Source organism: Pelobates fuscus, chromosome 12 (genome assembly GCF_036172605.1).
Source record: "Pelobates fuscus isolate aPelFus1 chromosome 12, aPelFus1.pri, whole genome shotgun sequence".
Classification (NCBI taxonomy): Eukaryota; Metazoa; Chordata; class Amphibia; order Anura; family Pelobatidae; genus Pelobates; species Pelobates fuscus.
Window position 1 is genome coordinate 60197504 of NC_086328.1, and position 17509 is coordinate 60215012.

The 17509-nt window shown below is 40.2% G+C and overlaps 1 protein-coding gene across 2 annotated transcripts; it reads right to left on the reverse strand.

Moving 5' to 3' along the window:
- Positions 1-1460: 1460 nt before the first annotated feature.
- On the reverse strand, positions 1461-17302 carry LOC134579284 (RNA-binding protein 4B-like). Of its 2 annotated transcripts, XM_063438510.1 has the most exons (4): positions 17179-17297; positions 11819-12241; positions 7122-7746; positions 1461-1725 (listed from the first exon to the last, which is right to left on the reverse strand). In XM_063438510.1, the coding sequence occupies exons 2-3, from the start codon at positions 12228-12230 to the stop codon at positions 7130-7132; spliced, it is 1029 nt and encodes a 342-aa protein (XP_063294580.1). In that variant the 5' UTR covers positions 12231-12241; positions 17179-17297; the 3' UTR covers positions 1461-1725; positions 7122-7129. The 2 variants fall into 2 exon arrangements, with proteins under 2 accessions (XP_063294580.1, XP_063294581.1); XM_063438511.1 differs by lacking the exon at positions 7122-7746 and having other exon boundaries at positions 17179-17302.
- Positions 17303-17509: the final 207 nt, after the last annotated feature.

Sequence of the window (17509 nt, forward strand, 5' to 3'; positions counted from 1 at the left end):
TTAGAACAGGTGCCCAAAATTGCACAGCATATTCAATATGTGGTCTTACCAGTGATTTATAAAGAGGCAAAATTATATTCTCATCCCGAGAATGAATGCCCCTTTTCATGCATGAAAATACCTTACTGGCCTTAGCCACTGCTGATTGACATTGCTGCATAGTTTGTTATCTATAACAATTCCCAAGTGCTTTTCATGTGTTATTATCCCTAATTCGCTTCCATTAAGGGTATACATTGCTTGTGCATACTTTACGCCGAAGTGCATAACTTTGCATTTTTTAACATTAAAATTTAATCTGCCATTTGAGTGCCTCTGCAGCAAAGTAAGATCTTGCTCACATTGTATTACTTTACAGAGTTTTGTGGCATCTGCAAACAGATCATAGCAATTTGACAGTTTAACAACCACATGAAGGCCTACCATTTGTAAAAGTGTTGTATCTCAAGGATATCATTTGTGGATATAGTGCTTCCTCATACTTTACTGACAAGGTGGCCACTCACCTAACCATTCCTTTCACAGCCTTAGTGACAGGAATACATGCTTGTATTCCTGTCACTATTATGCTTCATAAAACATCAGCTGATTAGACCAGTTATAACATTAGCTTTGACTGGGATTCAAACCTGGGTTTGCTGAGTTCTGATCACCTCACAAGTGTTTTTGGGCAACTCTTAACAAACATCTACCTACCTTATAATTCCTACTGGAGCAGGGCCATCTTCACTTATTGTTGGCACAATTTAAATAATAAAAGTGAACCATAAATCGTAGAATAAAGTTAAGTAAACCACACTTTTTCCCCCATACCACAGTTTTATTCAGACAAAAAAAATAACACATTTTACAATACTAAAAAAAATATGATCTTACATTAACATGCAGTAATTAGATGCTGATTTTAAGGTTAACTTGAAAAAGTACTAAGTTTTGGAAAGCTCAAAATAAAATAGTGTCTCAATCCCCCCCAATCGGCCCTGTTTCTGCAATGATATATATGTTCACTGGATGGCATAAAACTATGGCATTTTTCAGTATATGAAGCTTTGACATGGATTGTTTTGAACTCTATTGGTAATTATCACTAAAAAGGAACCACTTAATGTTTCATATTTGAAATATGGATATTTTATAAAGGGATCACATAGCAACTAGCTATTTGCTAACAAGCATGACATTGTTTAGGTTTAGCACTGTGTCAATTGTGCAAGGTATGCATTGCAGATCACAAACCAAACTTAAGGTGATATGCAAAATTACTAATCAATACTTAAACATAACAATTCGTGCATAATAAATCTCACAACTGATGAAAGGGGTATCCAAAAGGTAGATTCACTAGGCATCATGGGAGTTGCAGAATTAAAACATCTGGAGAAATCTCTTTACATTGATCCAGAAAAACGATACAGGTATGTCAAGAGGAAAAAAAAAAAAAAATATGAAACATAAGACTATTAGAGTTTTTAAATATTTTATGTGTCCTATCTGCATAAAACTTAAAGATGTACATTTTGTATTTTTCTTTATAAATGGGTGTTGCTAAAAGAAGGGTGGGGAAAAAGTGGCATGGGGCATTTAAGCAGACCTAAAATATTCATCATAGGAGGGAGAAAACAAACACATACGGTAATTCATATTCCACTAACACTAACTGATCGTAGGCAAGTTTTTATTGCAAACATGACTGCAGACTGTGCCGGACCCATGAAAATATCTTACCTGGAACAGAAGAAGGAAAAATTATTATTCATTTTTTAAATTTAAAAAAAAGACAAAGATGCCATAAATTCATGTTTCCATAAATGTATAGTAAACAATAGGTTTTCGGTAACCAACTATTTTGTTTGTATGTTTCTGGCTATTAAACATACTGATATTGTATAATCTTGCAGTCTTACAAGTGCCACAGGTGAAGTGTGTAACTTAGCAGACAGTGCTAGAATATGGTAAAAAAAAATAAAAATATGCCGATGCATACAAAACACAGTAGGTTCTTAAAGTAGTAAAACAATTTTAAAGGAAGACTCCAATAGAATAAGAAAAAATAAAAGTAAATTTTTAACAATTTAGTATATATGAAGAGCAATCCTTCCTATAAAACAGTATTCCCTACTCAAAAAATAAAATCTATAACTAAAATGTAACTCCATTTTGTCTCAGAGGTCAACTTCTCCCTGATCTCAATCCTCCTTAGCTGACATCACTCTTCATTGCCAGCATCAGATTGCCAAATATGTATAGAATAGACATTAGCCAGCACAGAACTCTAGCTACACCTTCTGCAGAGGAGGGATTTAACACTCTATGGTGCAGTGTTTCATAATAACACAATAAGACTCATGGCACCATGATCACTTTAAATCAGTGAAGCAGTCATGGTGCTTGGAGTAATCATTTAAAAAGGTGCAAAGTGAAGGGCTTGGAGAGTCTGTATGTTCAGCATTTTATAGCGAAATGCTGCATATAAAAGAAGTTTAACTCATCTGCTGCTGGAGGTGCAACTTTATAAATAAAGAATAAGTGAAAATTAGGAAATGTCAATTTTCATAAGCCATTTAAGCTCGCCTACAAAAGGAATTTATACACACAATCACTGTTATGATAAGGGCATATGCTAGCTAGGTTTTTTCAATTTTTCAACTGTAGGGCAATAGTTTCTTGATCTAAGGACAAATCTGACTGCCATTCTGGGGGAATTTTTTTTTCTTGTTTGTTGCAAAATTGGAAGTGCTTCAAACCTTTTTTTTGCCTAGTTTTGGATGAAAAGCAAAAAACAAATGTGAGGAAGGCTGAACTTTGACACATGTCTCCTTTCAGCCTATGTAACTATATGTGACTGGAATTGATCTACTTGTATTTACTGTGCTCTGAACAAACAAAATATACCAAACTTATTATAAATATGCATATTTGAAGTAAATCTCCAGGTTTAACACCTGCTACAATTAGCACTGCCCAATTACTTTTGTATGCCAAGAGTTACAAATCTTTACACAACATGGCTTTAAGTTAAGAGTAGGAGTTTCAATTTTCCTACCATCTTTATGCGATGCTAAAGATCTACCAAAAAATAAAATAAAAAACATCATTACTAACCTAAGTTAAAGCAATGTGCAGTTTGAGCAGCCACTAGATTGCACTAAAGAAAAATAGTGCATGGAAGTCCTTACAAAGTATGTATTATTGTACAATTTGAAATTTGAAGAAACGGCAATGTGACTTTGCTCAGAGTGGGGTAGACATCTGGTGCTATTATTTCCACCACATGGGTACTATCCGAAAGAGCTGGCAAGTGCAGAATAATAAATCAAACAACATTTTAAATAACAAATAATAAAGCCAATAAAATAATGCAACCACATACTTTAAAAAATATAAAAAAAAAAAATAACACCACTTTGTTTATTCACTATAGCGTTTTGCCAAGGGGGTCTTTTCAAAAATATGAATATACAGATAAGGTCCCCTCACCTTTTTAAGGCATAAAGAATAATTATGACCTATATCACATACCCATGTGGCATTTAAATGTAGTGTTATACGTATTTACAATATTTAGAAGAAATTTAAATGCAAAATGAGGTAGCTCTTGTAACAAAACAAACATGGACGAAGGGCAATCGAATTGTTTAAAACGTAACGCAATTAGGTTGCCTAGGCAACACAAACAAAATAGTGTAGGCAGCAGGTAAGGCTTGAATAGGTAGTCAAAGAAAGGAAGAATAGAGGACAAATAAGTGGAAAAGAGACTGTATATTTAGCAAGTAGATGTGAACCATTCAAGGGGCATTATCAGTGTCAAATAAATGTGCATGCATATGTAAAAAATTTTTTAAATATGTAAGAAAAAACAAAAAAACGCTAGTTATTCTTAATATGGCTTGTTGTAACTTGTTTAGAATAAATTATCCATGCATATTTTTATCAAATGGACATGGATTTGAAGTTGCCAATCTAATGAAAGCAAAAGTTTAAATTAGAGAAAAAAAAAAATATATATATTTTTTTCTAAATATTAATCAAATTGATGTTCATTTTATATGAAAGGTACACCCCATTGCAAAAAAAGTAAAATTTATCACAGATTTCCCAATGCAGCTCATTGAAAATGTGCAAGAATTGACTCTGGGCAATTGCCTGCCTCCAGTGTGCTAAAGTACCAGGAAGGAACAGAAAGGGGGTAGGGGGAAAAAATGTGTAACAAGGGGGAGTGTGTGGCTGGTTTAAAGTTAAAGGAAATTAAAAAGGTTGAATATTACATGGAGTCTATTTAAAAGTTTCATTACATTTTACAATATCCCATCCTTTCCAGATTAAGTGATATTTGTCAATCCCTATAAGTAACAGTAATGATGGGTCTCCAGCCACTCTAACGGTATTGCAGCGATGTTTATTTATACATATATTAAGAGTAAAATTACACACACACACACACACACACACACACACATATATACATATATATATATATATATATATATATATAATATCTCTCAAAATACACTTCGAATACAAAAAAATATCCCTTTATCTATATAAATAAAATACTATACATATGTCCATATAAACGTATAATATATATACATACACACAATTTAATTTTTTTTTTAAATTGTACGTGCATATTTATGAAATATTTTTACATAATCAAGTAATTTTATTGATTGCAATTTGGGTGTGTCCTGCCTGACAACCTAGGCCGAAAGTCTAGAGAATTTAATTTGCTAGCATTGTATTTAACCCTGTAACAGGTTTCCTGTGCTAGAGCGTCGCTGGACGTCCTTACGCTGTGTGAGGACCTCCAGCGTCGCTCTATTCCCCATAGGAAAGCATTGAAATGATTTTTCAATGCTTTCCTATGGGGAGACGTAATGCGCATGCGCGGCATTTCCGCGCATGCGCATTAGGTCTCCTCGGCCGGTGGGCAAGATTAGTCTCGCCCACCGGCCGACGTAATCACCAGGAAGAGCGTCGCGGAGGCGGAGACAGCGGCGAGGGACATCGCCGCTGTCCCAGGTAAGTGACTGAAGGGGATTTCACCCATTCAGTAACCGGGGATCGGGGGGTGGGAGGGAGCCTCCAGTGCCAGAAAAACGGATCGTTTTTCTGGCACTGGAGTTTCCCTTTAAAAGCAAGTTGCATGAGAGTGAATTAAATAATTTTGTTTCCATACAGGCTGTGTTAAGGCTGCATAAACAGAAACAAAAAGTATTTAAAGGGACACTATAGGCACCCAGACCACTTCAGTTCATTGAAGTGGTCTGGGTGCAGGGTCCCATGTCCCTTAAACCTACAAAGGTAATTAATTATTGCGCTAGAGGTATAGTTTTCCTTCAACAATTAAATGGCAGTAAGACTTCAGAGGCATTCACTTAATGAAGCAGTTTTTGTGTATAGATAAAGTTTTGTGGACTAGTGTCTCCCTTTAAAGGAATAAAAACAAGTGTTCCTGACAATATAGTGTTAAAGGACATATATACACATACACACAGCCTTCACCACACACACACACACACACACACTACATGTGACATGTATATTTTGTGCATTTACCTTTAGAAATAGTTTATTTTTTTCAAAATGGTAAATGTACAGAAAAGTTATCGGCTATCGGCATGAAAGTAAAAAAAAAAATAAAACTATATCGGTCAATCCCTAGTAGACACCAGGACAACTACCGTATATACTCGAGTATAAGCCGACCCGAATATAAGCCGAGGCTCCTAATTTTACCCAAAAAAACTGGGAAAACTTATTGACTCGAGTATAAGACTAGGGTGAGAAATGCAGCAGCTACTGGTAAATCTCTAAATAAAATTAGATCCTAAAAAAGTTATATTAATTGAATATTTATTTACTGTGTGTGCATGAGTGCGTGCGTGCATGATGCAGTGTGCGTGATGCAGAGCCTTGGTGGGGGATGGGCATTTTTATTTTATTTTAATAGTTTTTTTTTATTATTTATATTATTAATATTTGTATTATTTTTATTGTCCCCCCTCCCTGCTTGATACATGTCAGGGAGGGGGGCTCTCACTCCCTGGTGGTCCAGTGGAATTGGCAGTTCAGTGGGGGGGGGGGGGGAGGGGGGCTGGCAGGAAGCACTTTCCTCTCCTGCAGCTCCCTTCTCCTCCTCGCCGGTCAATGCAGCTCCTCTTTCAGCTCACAGTGTGTCTCGCGAGAGCCGCACTATGACCCCGCGGCTCTTGCGAGACTTACACTGGGAGCTGACAGAGGGGCTGAACGGACCGGCGCGAAGGAGGGAGCTGACAGGAGCTGCAGGAGAGGTAAGCGCTCGCTGCCAGCCCCCAGTCTGTATTATGGCAATGTAAATTGCCATAATAAAGACATTGACTCGAGTATAAGCCGAGTTGGGGTTTTTCAGCACAAAAAATTTGCTGAAAAACTCTGCTTATACTCGAGTATATACGGTATATTAAGCTGTAGTTCTTTTATTTTGTACTCTTAGCCAACTGAATACTTGAGACAGATCCACCTTTGAATGCATTATAAATTGGGGGGCAGCTACTGCACTTGCACGGCTATCGCTGCGCCAATCAACACCTTATGGAAGTGCATTATCTCAATACATCTCTAACTTGACTGCTACATCAGCAGGACAAAAGGGTTAATGGAATTAGGTGTCTGGAGTCCCCATTTAATATACTGATAGCTAGAAGACTCCACTTTCATTATCTTTAATAGAAAAGAGCATTACCTTTTGATAAGATCGCTACCATCACACTTCAGAAATTATTATTATTTTTTTAAACTATTTAAATCAGAAAAAAAAACAAAAAAAAACACTGAAGTGAAAATGTTTAAGGAAAAAGTATTTTAACAGACATTGGTACGTTTTAATATGCATTAACATTTCAAATGGTTGTCTGAACCAACTGAGTAATTATGAATGTGATTTACAGAGCAGTGTGAATCTTTACCCTGCGCGATTTAAAAAAAAAAAAAAAGTTTCATATACTGTGAAAAGGAACTGGAGTAGAAATGAAAAACGAAGTGCTGCAAGAGCACAAGAAAAGGATAAGCAATGGGGAAGGGAGATGAAAAATAGAATCAACAAGCAGTTTAATGTGAAACACTAACAATAAACCTCTCACCTCCTCCGTTAGTAATACCGCGGCCGGTCAGAGTAGGATTCCCGACTGTAGCGTGAGATGTCGTAGAGAGAACTTCGCAACACGGGGGAGAGTCGGCGCTCCGATCGATATCCGTCCATGCTGGAGGAGGTGGAGGAGGAGCGACGTAAAGGGCTTCTCTCTCGTGTGTAATATGAGCTGGAGAGAGGGGGTGGAGGGGGCAGCAGATGCCTCTCATATGGGAATGCCTCAATTCGATCCCTGTATACGTTGGAAACTGTTGGTGGTGGAGGGGGAAGAGAAGTCAGGCGACGTTCCAAGTACGGATCGTAGGAGGAGGGCCGTACGCGGTAACGCTGATAGTAGTCGATGATGTTGCAACGCTCCCGTTCGTCATAGAAAACACGCTCTGCATAAGTTGAGCTGTAGGCAGAAGCCGACATACTGCGCACAGGGGCATAAGGATCTGGGTATGGATCATGGGGATAAGCTGGTGGCGGCTGCTCCAGCTCCTGGGCCATTTGATCTAGGGGACACTCTTTAGACCAGTGGCCCTCCTTCCCGCAACGGTAGCATCGGCTTTGGTCTCCCATTCCTGGTGTTACACGCAGACGGCTTGTGGAGAGCTGAACATGCATCCTTTTGCCTTCAAAAGAGCACACGCGACAAGAGTTGGTAGTGATTCAAGAGAGTATCTCCACTCTCACTGTGATTATCACAAATAGCAAATACTCAAAGAATAACACAAATTCACCATCTACACCTCAATAATTAACATTTAGTTTAAGCATGTCATAAGTGTTACCATCTCGCTAATTTATACACAGTCTATCCAATGACGTACCTAGAATTTCAATGCTGAATAGCTCTAGCAGACCCGTGCGGCGCTGAAAATAAAGGTACATTTTATATTTAAGGTAGGCAAGGGAGGAAGTGGGGGGGCCTAAATAGTGTTTTTAACACGATAGGGTCAGGAATACATGTTCCTGACCTTACAGTGTTCCTTTAAAGTTAAACAGAAAATTAACTTTGAAAATAGTTTTTGCTTCCTCTTTCAGAAAAGCACTTGCCAAAATTCAGGAACTGAGGTTTGTCTGGTAGACCGCCACTAGAGGCTCTCTTAGTGCTGTAATGTAAACATTAAATTTTCTCTAAAACGGCAATGTTTTACATTGCAGCACCAAGTGCATAAAGGACACTGTACCCAGACCACTTCAATGAGTTGAAGTGGTCTGGATGCCTATAGGGTCACTCTAAGCACCAAAACAACCATCTTAAAGCAGGTTTAGTGAATAGAAAATGTCCCTGCAGTTTCACTGATCAATTATCGCGCATGTAGGAGTTATATCACTTGTGTTTCTGTTTATGCAACCCTAGCTGCACCTCCCAAGGCTGTGGCTCACATCCAACAGGAGAAAAACAATAAAATAATATAATGGTTAAAGGATCACTATAGGGTCAGGAACACCAACATGTATTCCTGACCCTATAGTGTTTAACCCACCATATAGGAGGTTTGCCCTCCCTCCTCTCCCCCCCCCATAAAAAGGACCACTATAGTGCCAGGAAGACGAGCTGGCACTATAGGGTCCCACTCCCGCCAGGCTGAAGGGGGAGGAAGGGGGTTAAACACTCACCTTTCTCCAGCGCCAGGCTCCCTCGGCGCTGGGGACTCTCCTTTGGTCGCCATCGGCTGAATGCGCATGCAGCTAGTTCATAGGACGCTGGCGTCATCTCACTGTGAAAATCACAGTGAGAAGTGCGGAAGCGCTTCTAGTTGCTGTCAATGAGACACTAGAGGCTGGTATAACCCATATGTAAACATAGTTTCTCTGAAACTGCTATGTTTACAGCAGGCAGGATTAATCCTAGATGGACCTGGCATCCAGACCACTTCATTGAGCTGAAGTGGTCTGGGTGCCTATAGTGGTCCTTTAAAACTAACCTTATTTCCAGCCCCGCGTGGGTCTGCTAGTGCTGGCCTGCCCCCTTTGTGACATCAAAATGGCCAATTTTTAGCCAATTCAATGCTTTCCCATACGGAAAGCATTGGATTGTATAAAAATCGGCACGGGCAGGGCCAAATGCCATTTTGACCAAATCAGGACCTGCTCATAGAGATGCACTGAATCAATGCATCTCTTTGAGGAAAACTCAGCAACCCCATGCAGAGCGTGGGGATGCTGAATGGCAGGGCTGCTGAGCCACTCCAGTGGCCACTTGGATGTGTCCCTAGGGGCAATGTAAACACTGCATTTTCTCTGAAAAGGAAGAGTTTGCATGAAAATGCCTGAAAGGAGCCATTATAAATTAAGCTGTAGTTGTTCTAGTGACTATAGTGTCGCTTCAACAGGGACAACATAATCACCCAGACCACTTCTTTGAATTCCTTTAATTTAATTCATGCTTAAAACACTGGTTTTGCAGAAACGGTTATGTTTACATTGCAGGGCTAAAAAGCCTTTAGTGGCTGTTACACTGACAGTTAAACTCCACTATGTAAATCATAGACTGATTGGCACACGCAGTTTAGAAAGTCCCTATAGAGTTAAGAATACATGTGTGTATTACTAACGCTATAGTGTTCCTTTAATTGTCTATCAGATCTGACAGCACAGTTGGTTTACTTTAGATGTGCTTTTTATCTCCTGCTCTGTTACCTGAAATTTAACCACACACTGGAGGCTGCTGCAGACTATAAACAGCAGTATATATTAAAACTGCCTTTTTTGCAGTCTGTTTACTTTAAATTTAAACATTAGATTTCTCTATACAAGAAATGAACAGAGACATTCAGGTGACTTGTTGCTAGTGCTGCATAAACAAAGTAATTTAAAGCCTAAATGGCAGAGAATAGAATAGTGAGGCTGCAGGAGCATGATCTATACACCAAAACCAAAAGGTTGTTGTGATGTTAGTTTAATGTAACCACACAGTTACATTAGTCAAGACGGCATGACCGTTCCTCAGTAGAACCTAAAGCAGCAGTGACATTGCACCAAACAGTGCTGTGGAGCTGTTTTTTTTAATACTTACCAATCCTTTGCTACTTACCTGCAGCATCAAGTGAAGTAAATGTTCCTCTAACTCCAGTATAGACAGAAGTAACAAAAAGTGTGTACATGAACAGAGACTTCTCTTGACTTGCAGTTGCAAGGGAAATATACAAACAACTAGAATTTAAATCTTAGCATTTAGGAGTATTCTTTAGGAGCCAATTAACAAGGGTCTTTTTGAAATTGCTCTAAACAGAATGGATAAGCCTGCTATGAATATCCTAGCCTATTTGTAAAACCAGTTAGTCCAATTTCCCACCTATATTTGGCATTTTATGGATTTATTGCCTAAACTGGAAATGTGGAGAACTGACAAGAGTAATTTAATTCAAGGGCCAAAGCAGCCAAGTTAGAAACGTTTCTTATTCAGCTACATTGGCCTTATTTGTATGTTCTCCACATTTCCTGATTTAATAAACAGAAGTCCAAATTATGCAAGAAGGATGTAGTCAAGCTGATCGACAAATCATTAGTCAATTATATTTTTTGTCTGTCAAATCTATTTTTTAAACTGGAAATGTCAAGAGAAGCAGGGTTTGCTCTGTCTAAGAGTTATGTACATTAGACAATTACAGTCTAAGTCCTATTTTTTTCTTTTTTCAGTTTTATGTTTTTAGGGTCACACTTAAAAGAACACTCCGAACACCATAACTTTATCTAAATTAAGTTGTTATGGTGCCAGAAAAACCCAGGCAAACTCTTAACAGCACTGATCCTCTGGTCCCCAAGGGGGAATTCACCTTTCCGTTTTAGGATGCCGCTGACTGGCTGAGAGTGGTAAGCCGACGCCATAAGCCAATCAGTGACTCCTCATTCATAAACCTGGCTTGAAATTAAATGTATCTTTCTTAAGCCAGTTACAGCAGGTGGAGGTTCTAATTAGACACTAGGCCTGCCACCATATTTATTCTAATAGTAACCTTGTAGGGCTCTCCAAACACAGCTTATTGTATTTGTTCTGGAGAGTAGAATCATTCCCTTGAGGCTCAGAAAAAAAGGCAGTTTTTGCATTACCGCCTAGTGATAACTCCACTGGCCACTCCTCAGATGGCTTCTAGAGGTGCTTCCTGTGGCAGTGTTGCAGAGTGAGCAGCACTGCCATTCAGTGTCTCCACCCTCGGCATAAAGACAACTTTCCTCAGAGATGCATAGATTCTCTCTCTCTCTCTGATGAGATGCTTATTGGCCAGGGCTGTTTTTTTAAGCGATTACACAAAACGCTACACTTCGACAAAAAGCATTTCCTCACATAGAGAAGTATTGAATATCTATAGGGAAAATTCAATGCCTCCATGCAGAGTGTGGAAACACTGAATGCGAATGCTGCAGAATCGACACAGGAAGCACCGCTGGCGGCTATCTGAATGTTACTAGGCCAGTGATGGCTATCCTTGACACCATAAATTGTTTCTGGACTACATTTCCCATGATGCTCAGCTAGCTTTTAGACTAGTTCATTAGAGCACGGAATCCCGCAAATCTATGTTCCGGGAAAATTCCCCGAACATAGATCAGCGAACTAGGGCTTATTTTCGGGGAAAGGCTTACATTAAGAGCATCCCTTAAAAACAAGCCAGGGCTTACTTGATGTATTAATTTTCGATGAAAGAGCATCTATGCTGCCTAAAAGCTACCCAAGATCTCCCCTCAATCTAATTTCACCTTTGAATTCAGTGTTGTCCAGATTCCTTATAGCATCCAGTGCTTCATCTGCCCTTTCCATATGGACAAAGGCATACTCCTTCACAATGTCACATTCCAGGACAGACCCATATGACTCAAATTTAGCACGCAACTCATCGCTGGTACAGTTGTTGCTAAGGTTGCTAACGTGAAGTTTGGTAGAGGCCTTTGGCTTCCCTCTACTGTTCTCAACATTGATGGCAACCCCGTGCAGTTTGTAGTGGTTAAGATTATGCACAGCTTCATCTGCTGACTTCTTATCTTCCATGTGGACAAAGCCATAATTCTTAATGATGTCACATTCTGTTACACGGCCAAACTGTTCAAACAGAGATTTCAGCTCACTCTGGGTTGCCTCAGCAGGCAGATTGCCTACAAACAATTTCACCATGTTTACAAATCCTAAAAAAAATAAAAAAAAAAGAAAGAAAGAAAAAAAAAAAGTTTAAACATAGTTCTTTATAATTTTCATATCTTAAAAAGGCACAAAAGTTAAACAAAGTTATTAAAAGAAGCATAGTTTTGTTTTTACATGGGGAAAATGCCTTTACTCCTATAAAAAAAATAAGGAGGAATGCCAATACATGCAACAGGGCCCAAACTTTCCACTTGCCCCCTTGGTGAATTGAAATTCAGCACCAGTGTACATTCACAGGGGTTATTTACAAAAGTGTGAATTTCAAAGTCAAGGCCAGAGATCCAGTTTGAAATCATAGCCGACTTTTCCAATTCAGCTATTTTGGCTTTAAATTAGAAATTCACTTTAAAAAAGTCTCACTTTAGTGAACAATCCTGTCCTTATTTAAAAGAGGAGTTTGTATGGCTTTTTCCTACTCTGCACACATCTCTCACTGCTTACTTTGCTGCCAGGTAGACTATGAAGGGATACAAAATTGGCACAGGTGTTGAAGGAAACAGGGAAAGTAAGGTGTGTTCAATGGAGAACAAGCACACACATCATGTTCTAATTGCAGGACCAACACTGAATAGAAAGCATAGGGAAGATCCTTAAAAAATGGTGTGATAGGGAGAGTTGGAAAGTAGGATTATAATCCTATACGGAAAAAAAAAATCTTAAAAGCCTGGGGAACCTCTAATTTACAAATGTCAGTCATTCCTGTGTGGGCTGATTGGCTGGCAGATTTATGGAATTGGGAGTGATAAGTCAGTGAAAACCCAAACATTTTGGAGGCCCAACATTTATTTTCAAGCAGTAAATGCTTTGGCATCATGCTCCTTAGTGACATCCAACAACCTTAAAGAGGCATTATATTCACCGGAACAACTACAGCTTATCGTATTTGCTCTGGTGAGTATAAGTATAATTCCTTTCAGGCTCAGCTGGCTACTAGAGGTGCTTCCAGAGTGTGCAGCACTGCCATTCAGCCCTCTGCATGGAGACACTGAATTTTCTTCAGTGGTCCACTCTCCCTTCCACTTCCCATCCCCGGTTGCTCAAGGGGTGAAAACCCCTTCAGTCACTTACCAGAGGCAGCGACATGTCCCACGTCGCTGCTTCTCCCTCTGCCACTCTCCTTCATTACGTCAGCCGACGGGGGGAGACTGATCCCACCCGCCGGCTGGGGAGACCTAATGCGCATGCGCGGCAATGCCACACATGCTTATTAGACCTCTCTATAGGAAAGCATTGAAAATGCTTTTCAATGCTTTCCTATGGGGGTTTTAGTGACGCTGGAGGTCCTCACACAGCGTGAGGACGTCCAGCGACGTTATAGCACAGAAAACCTGTACTATGGACCAGGAAGTGCCCTCTAGTGGCTCTCTCGTAGACAGCCACTAGGGGAGGGCATAACACTGCAAGTAAATTTTTGCAGTTTATGAAAAACTGCAATAATTACAGTTGCAGGGTTAAGGGTAGTGGGAGTTGGCACCCAGACCACTCCAATGGGCAGAAGTGGTCTGGGGGCCTTGAGTGTCCCTTTAAGCTGCAATGGTAGGTGTGACTATAGGATCCCTTTAAAGGGACACTCCAGGCACCCAAACCACTTGTCTGGGTGCCTTGTCTCTCTCTCCTTAGCCATGTTAGTCAAAACACTGCGGTTTCAGAGAAACCGCAGTGGTTTGATTAAAGGGCTAATCCCACCTCTAGCTGCTGTCTCTCAGACAGACGCTAGATGGTGCCTCCAGCTTCTTAAAACACGAAAAAAAAGTTTTGTAAATGACGCTATGCATGAGGACCTCCAGTGTCACCGGAACCACCATAGGACAACATTGAATAATGCTTTCCTAAGGGGAGGTCCAACGCTGTGCATTAGATCCTGCTCATTTCGGGACAGGAAGGGGCAGAGCTGCGACCCAACGCCGAGGGAGATCGGCGTGGAGATCAGGCAAGTAAATACAGGGTTTTTAACTTTTAAAGGAACACTATAATCACTTAAAGGGACACTCCAGGCACCCAGACCACTTCTGCTCATTGGAGTGGTCTGGGTGCCAACACTACCCACACTACCCTTAACCCTGCAAGTTTTTCATAAACTGCAATAATTACATTGCAGGGTTAACTCCACATTGCAGGGTTAACTCCACATCGCAGGGTTAACTCCACATCTAGTGGCTGTCTACTACACGCTGTGTGAGGACCTCCAGCGTCGCTCAAAACCCCATAGGAAAGATTTGAAATGATTTTTCAATGCTTTCCTATGGGGAGATGTAATGCGCATTAGGTCTCCTCGGCCGGTGGGCGAGATCAGTCTCGCCCACCGGCCGACGCAATCACAAGGAGGAGCGTCGCGGAGGAGGAGACAGCGGCGAGGGACATCGCCGCTGCCTCAGGTAAGTCACTGAAGGGGTTTTCACCCCTTCAGTAACCTGGGATTGGTGGGTGGGGGGGGGAGGGACCATCCAGTGCCAGGAAAACGGATTGTTTTCCTGGCACTGGAGTTTCCCTTTAATTACTTTAGCTAAATAAAGCAGTTTTAGTGTATAGATCATTCCCCTGCAATTTCACTGCTCAATTCACTGTAATTTAGGAGTTAAATCACTTTGTTTCTGTTTATGCAGCCCTAGCCACACCTCCCCTGGCTATGATTGACAGAGTCTGCATGAAAGAAAAAACTGGTTTCACTTTCAAACAGATGTAATTTACCTTAAATAATTGTATCTCAATCTCTAAATTGAACTTTAATCACATACAGGAGGCTCTTGCAGGGTCTTGCAAGCTATTAACAGCAGGGGATAAGACAATCTTAATTAAACAGAACTTGCAATAAAGAAAGCCTAAATAGGGCTCTCTTTATAGGAAGTGTTTATGGAAGGCTGTGCAAGTCACATGCAGGGAGGTGTGACTAGGGTTCATAAACAAAGGGATTTTACTCCTAAATGGCAGAGGATTGAGCAGTGAGGCTGCTGGGGCATGTTCTATACACCAAAACTGCTTCATTAAGCTAAAGTTGTTCCGATGACTATAGTGTCCCTTTATTTTACCCTGGAGGGGGCGCGAGGGATCAGTAGTGCCAGAAATACAGCCTTGTATTCCTGGCACTACGGTATCCCTTTAAGAATAGTATTGTCATTTAATATAAAGCTTTGTACATTAAAAAAAAAAAAAATCTGGCTTTTAACTTTTTTAGCTGACTCCTAGATTTAAGGCAAATTTGTCAAGCCCTGGCATACAGGATAGTTTATTATACCAGAATGGCCTGGCGCCATTCCTTGATAATGGGGCAAACCATTTTTCAATGGTTTCCCTTTTTACCTGGGTCCCGCCATGTATGGAGATTACCCAACCAGCATACTTTCTTACTGGCTGGCATTACCAATTTTGTGAATTTTTTTTTTTTTTTTTAAATATAATGTCATGCTAACCGCAGAGACAGTGGCAGTTTCTCCTTCTTGCTGTCATTCTGCCAACACTGGCAGATTAGATTTATGCAATCTGAAGAAGAAGCCCGACCTTGTAGCAGCACTGAAATGGCTGCATTCGGGTTTTATTTTTTTTTTAAGCCCCTCTCCTACATTTTGTTGACCCACTGGTCACTCTCAAATGCCTCTAGATCACCTATTTTACTTTTTTTAACCACTTAATTTCTTCTCTGGATCTATGTTATAGCCGCCACCATGTTTGTGCTCCTGGATGGCGTGTATAGCAGGGCCTTCATCTGCCCACATAAGCTCACAATGTGAAATTCCAATGCATGCCTATTGTAGACCTGGGTATTTGCCTTTATCCAAATTTCAGACCGGATTTTGGTTAGTCTGAAAAAAAAAAAAAACAACAACGAATGAACCAATAGAAATTATATCAAACGAAAACCGAATTGCAATTCAGTTTTTGTTCATTCGTTTTAGTTTATCAAAAGGAAGGAGTTACTGGCTCACAGCTCCCTCTTTGAGATATGAAAAATTAAAAACAGCTCTGCTCCCTGCCACTTCCCTGCATTTCCCTTAAACAGTGTGCAGTCAGTGGCTGCTTTTTACTGATGGTACCCATAAGGATAGTTTGAGTTTACCCATCAAGAACCAACCAATACTGGAGATGTCCTCAATGAACAATTGATGGGTGTTGTCCTGCCCCTAGTAGGAACTGGGCAGACAAAATAGACCTTATAAAAACCATGCAAAGGAATTGCTGTTCCCAACTCTGCAGAATCCTCCCTATTACTTCCCTGTAAAAATGTCACAGTCCGGTCAAGTGCTGCAGCTTTCATTTCATTACAGCTGCGTTAACGGGTTACTCTAACCCTTTGAAGGGTAGGTTGCTTTTCCGGTGTAAATTACCCTATTGTGTCGTGTTCCACGATTTGCAGTAAAACCTGAAAATTAAAAGTTATACTCACATGGAATCCAGAGCAGGGCCAATCTTACGACGCGAGTCTTCCGCGCTCTCTCTCAGGGATGGAGCGCGCTCTGAGCCGGCGAGTTTAGAAAAAAAACAAAAAAAAAAAAAAAAAAAACCACCACCTCCCTTTGGTGGTTTCAGGACACAATATCACCTATATCGTTAACGCAGCTTTTAATGTACATCCCAAGAAGCCTATTTTAAAATAACGTTTCAAATCCCATTGTTGCTTCTCGAGAATGGCGATTTATTAAACCCTGAATTATATCGAAACGGAGAATAACCTTTACAGATAGGATATTTTAAGCCTATCGGATTTCTTTCAGTTAGCTATGATTCGGAGTTCAATGAATAGCATGACTTCAAAACACATGGGCACAAGAATACCAGAACCGATTAAAGAACGAATTTTGCAACTAGACTCTGCTTGAGTCAAATGATCAAATTATTAAACAGTGCTCTCGTCCATAGCCAGACTGTAAACCAATATTCCAGGCCATCAATCTTACCGTTGTAATATTTGAACACGCGCTTCACTTACCTCCTTAAATGACCGCAGACAAAACAAAATGGCAGAAGACTTGCAGATCATACAAATAACAGAAAAATGGAATGGGAGCGGAAGAGGAACTGCTGCGTCAGTCTCAATTTGATTGGAAGACTGCCTACGCATACACCGGTAAAAAGCGTCCTTTGCATTGGCGTATTCTATTGAAGGAAGTGCGTCATATAATTGACGTTTTTTGGGCGCCAGAGTTCTAAGCACCTAAACTAATGAACGACCAGTAGGTCATATACGTCATAAAATTTCCGTTGGTTGGGCGCTAGAGCTCTAAGCACCTAAGCTAATTAACGACTAAGTTATGAGAAAA

Bases quoted from the DNA above. Each gene is read 5' to 3' on its own strand.
- LOC134579284 (XM_063438510.1), bottom strand. From the start codon at position 12,230: ATGGTGAAATTGTTTGTAGGCAATCTGCCTGCTGAGGCAACCCAGAGT. The intron at 7,747-11,818 runs GTGAAATTAGAT...GCTCTTTTGAAG, and splicing joins GGACAACACTGAATTCAAAG to GCAAAAGGATGCATGTTCAG.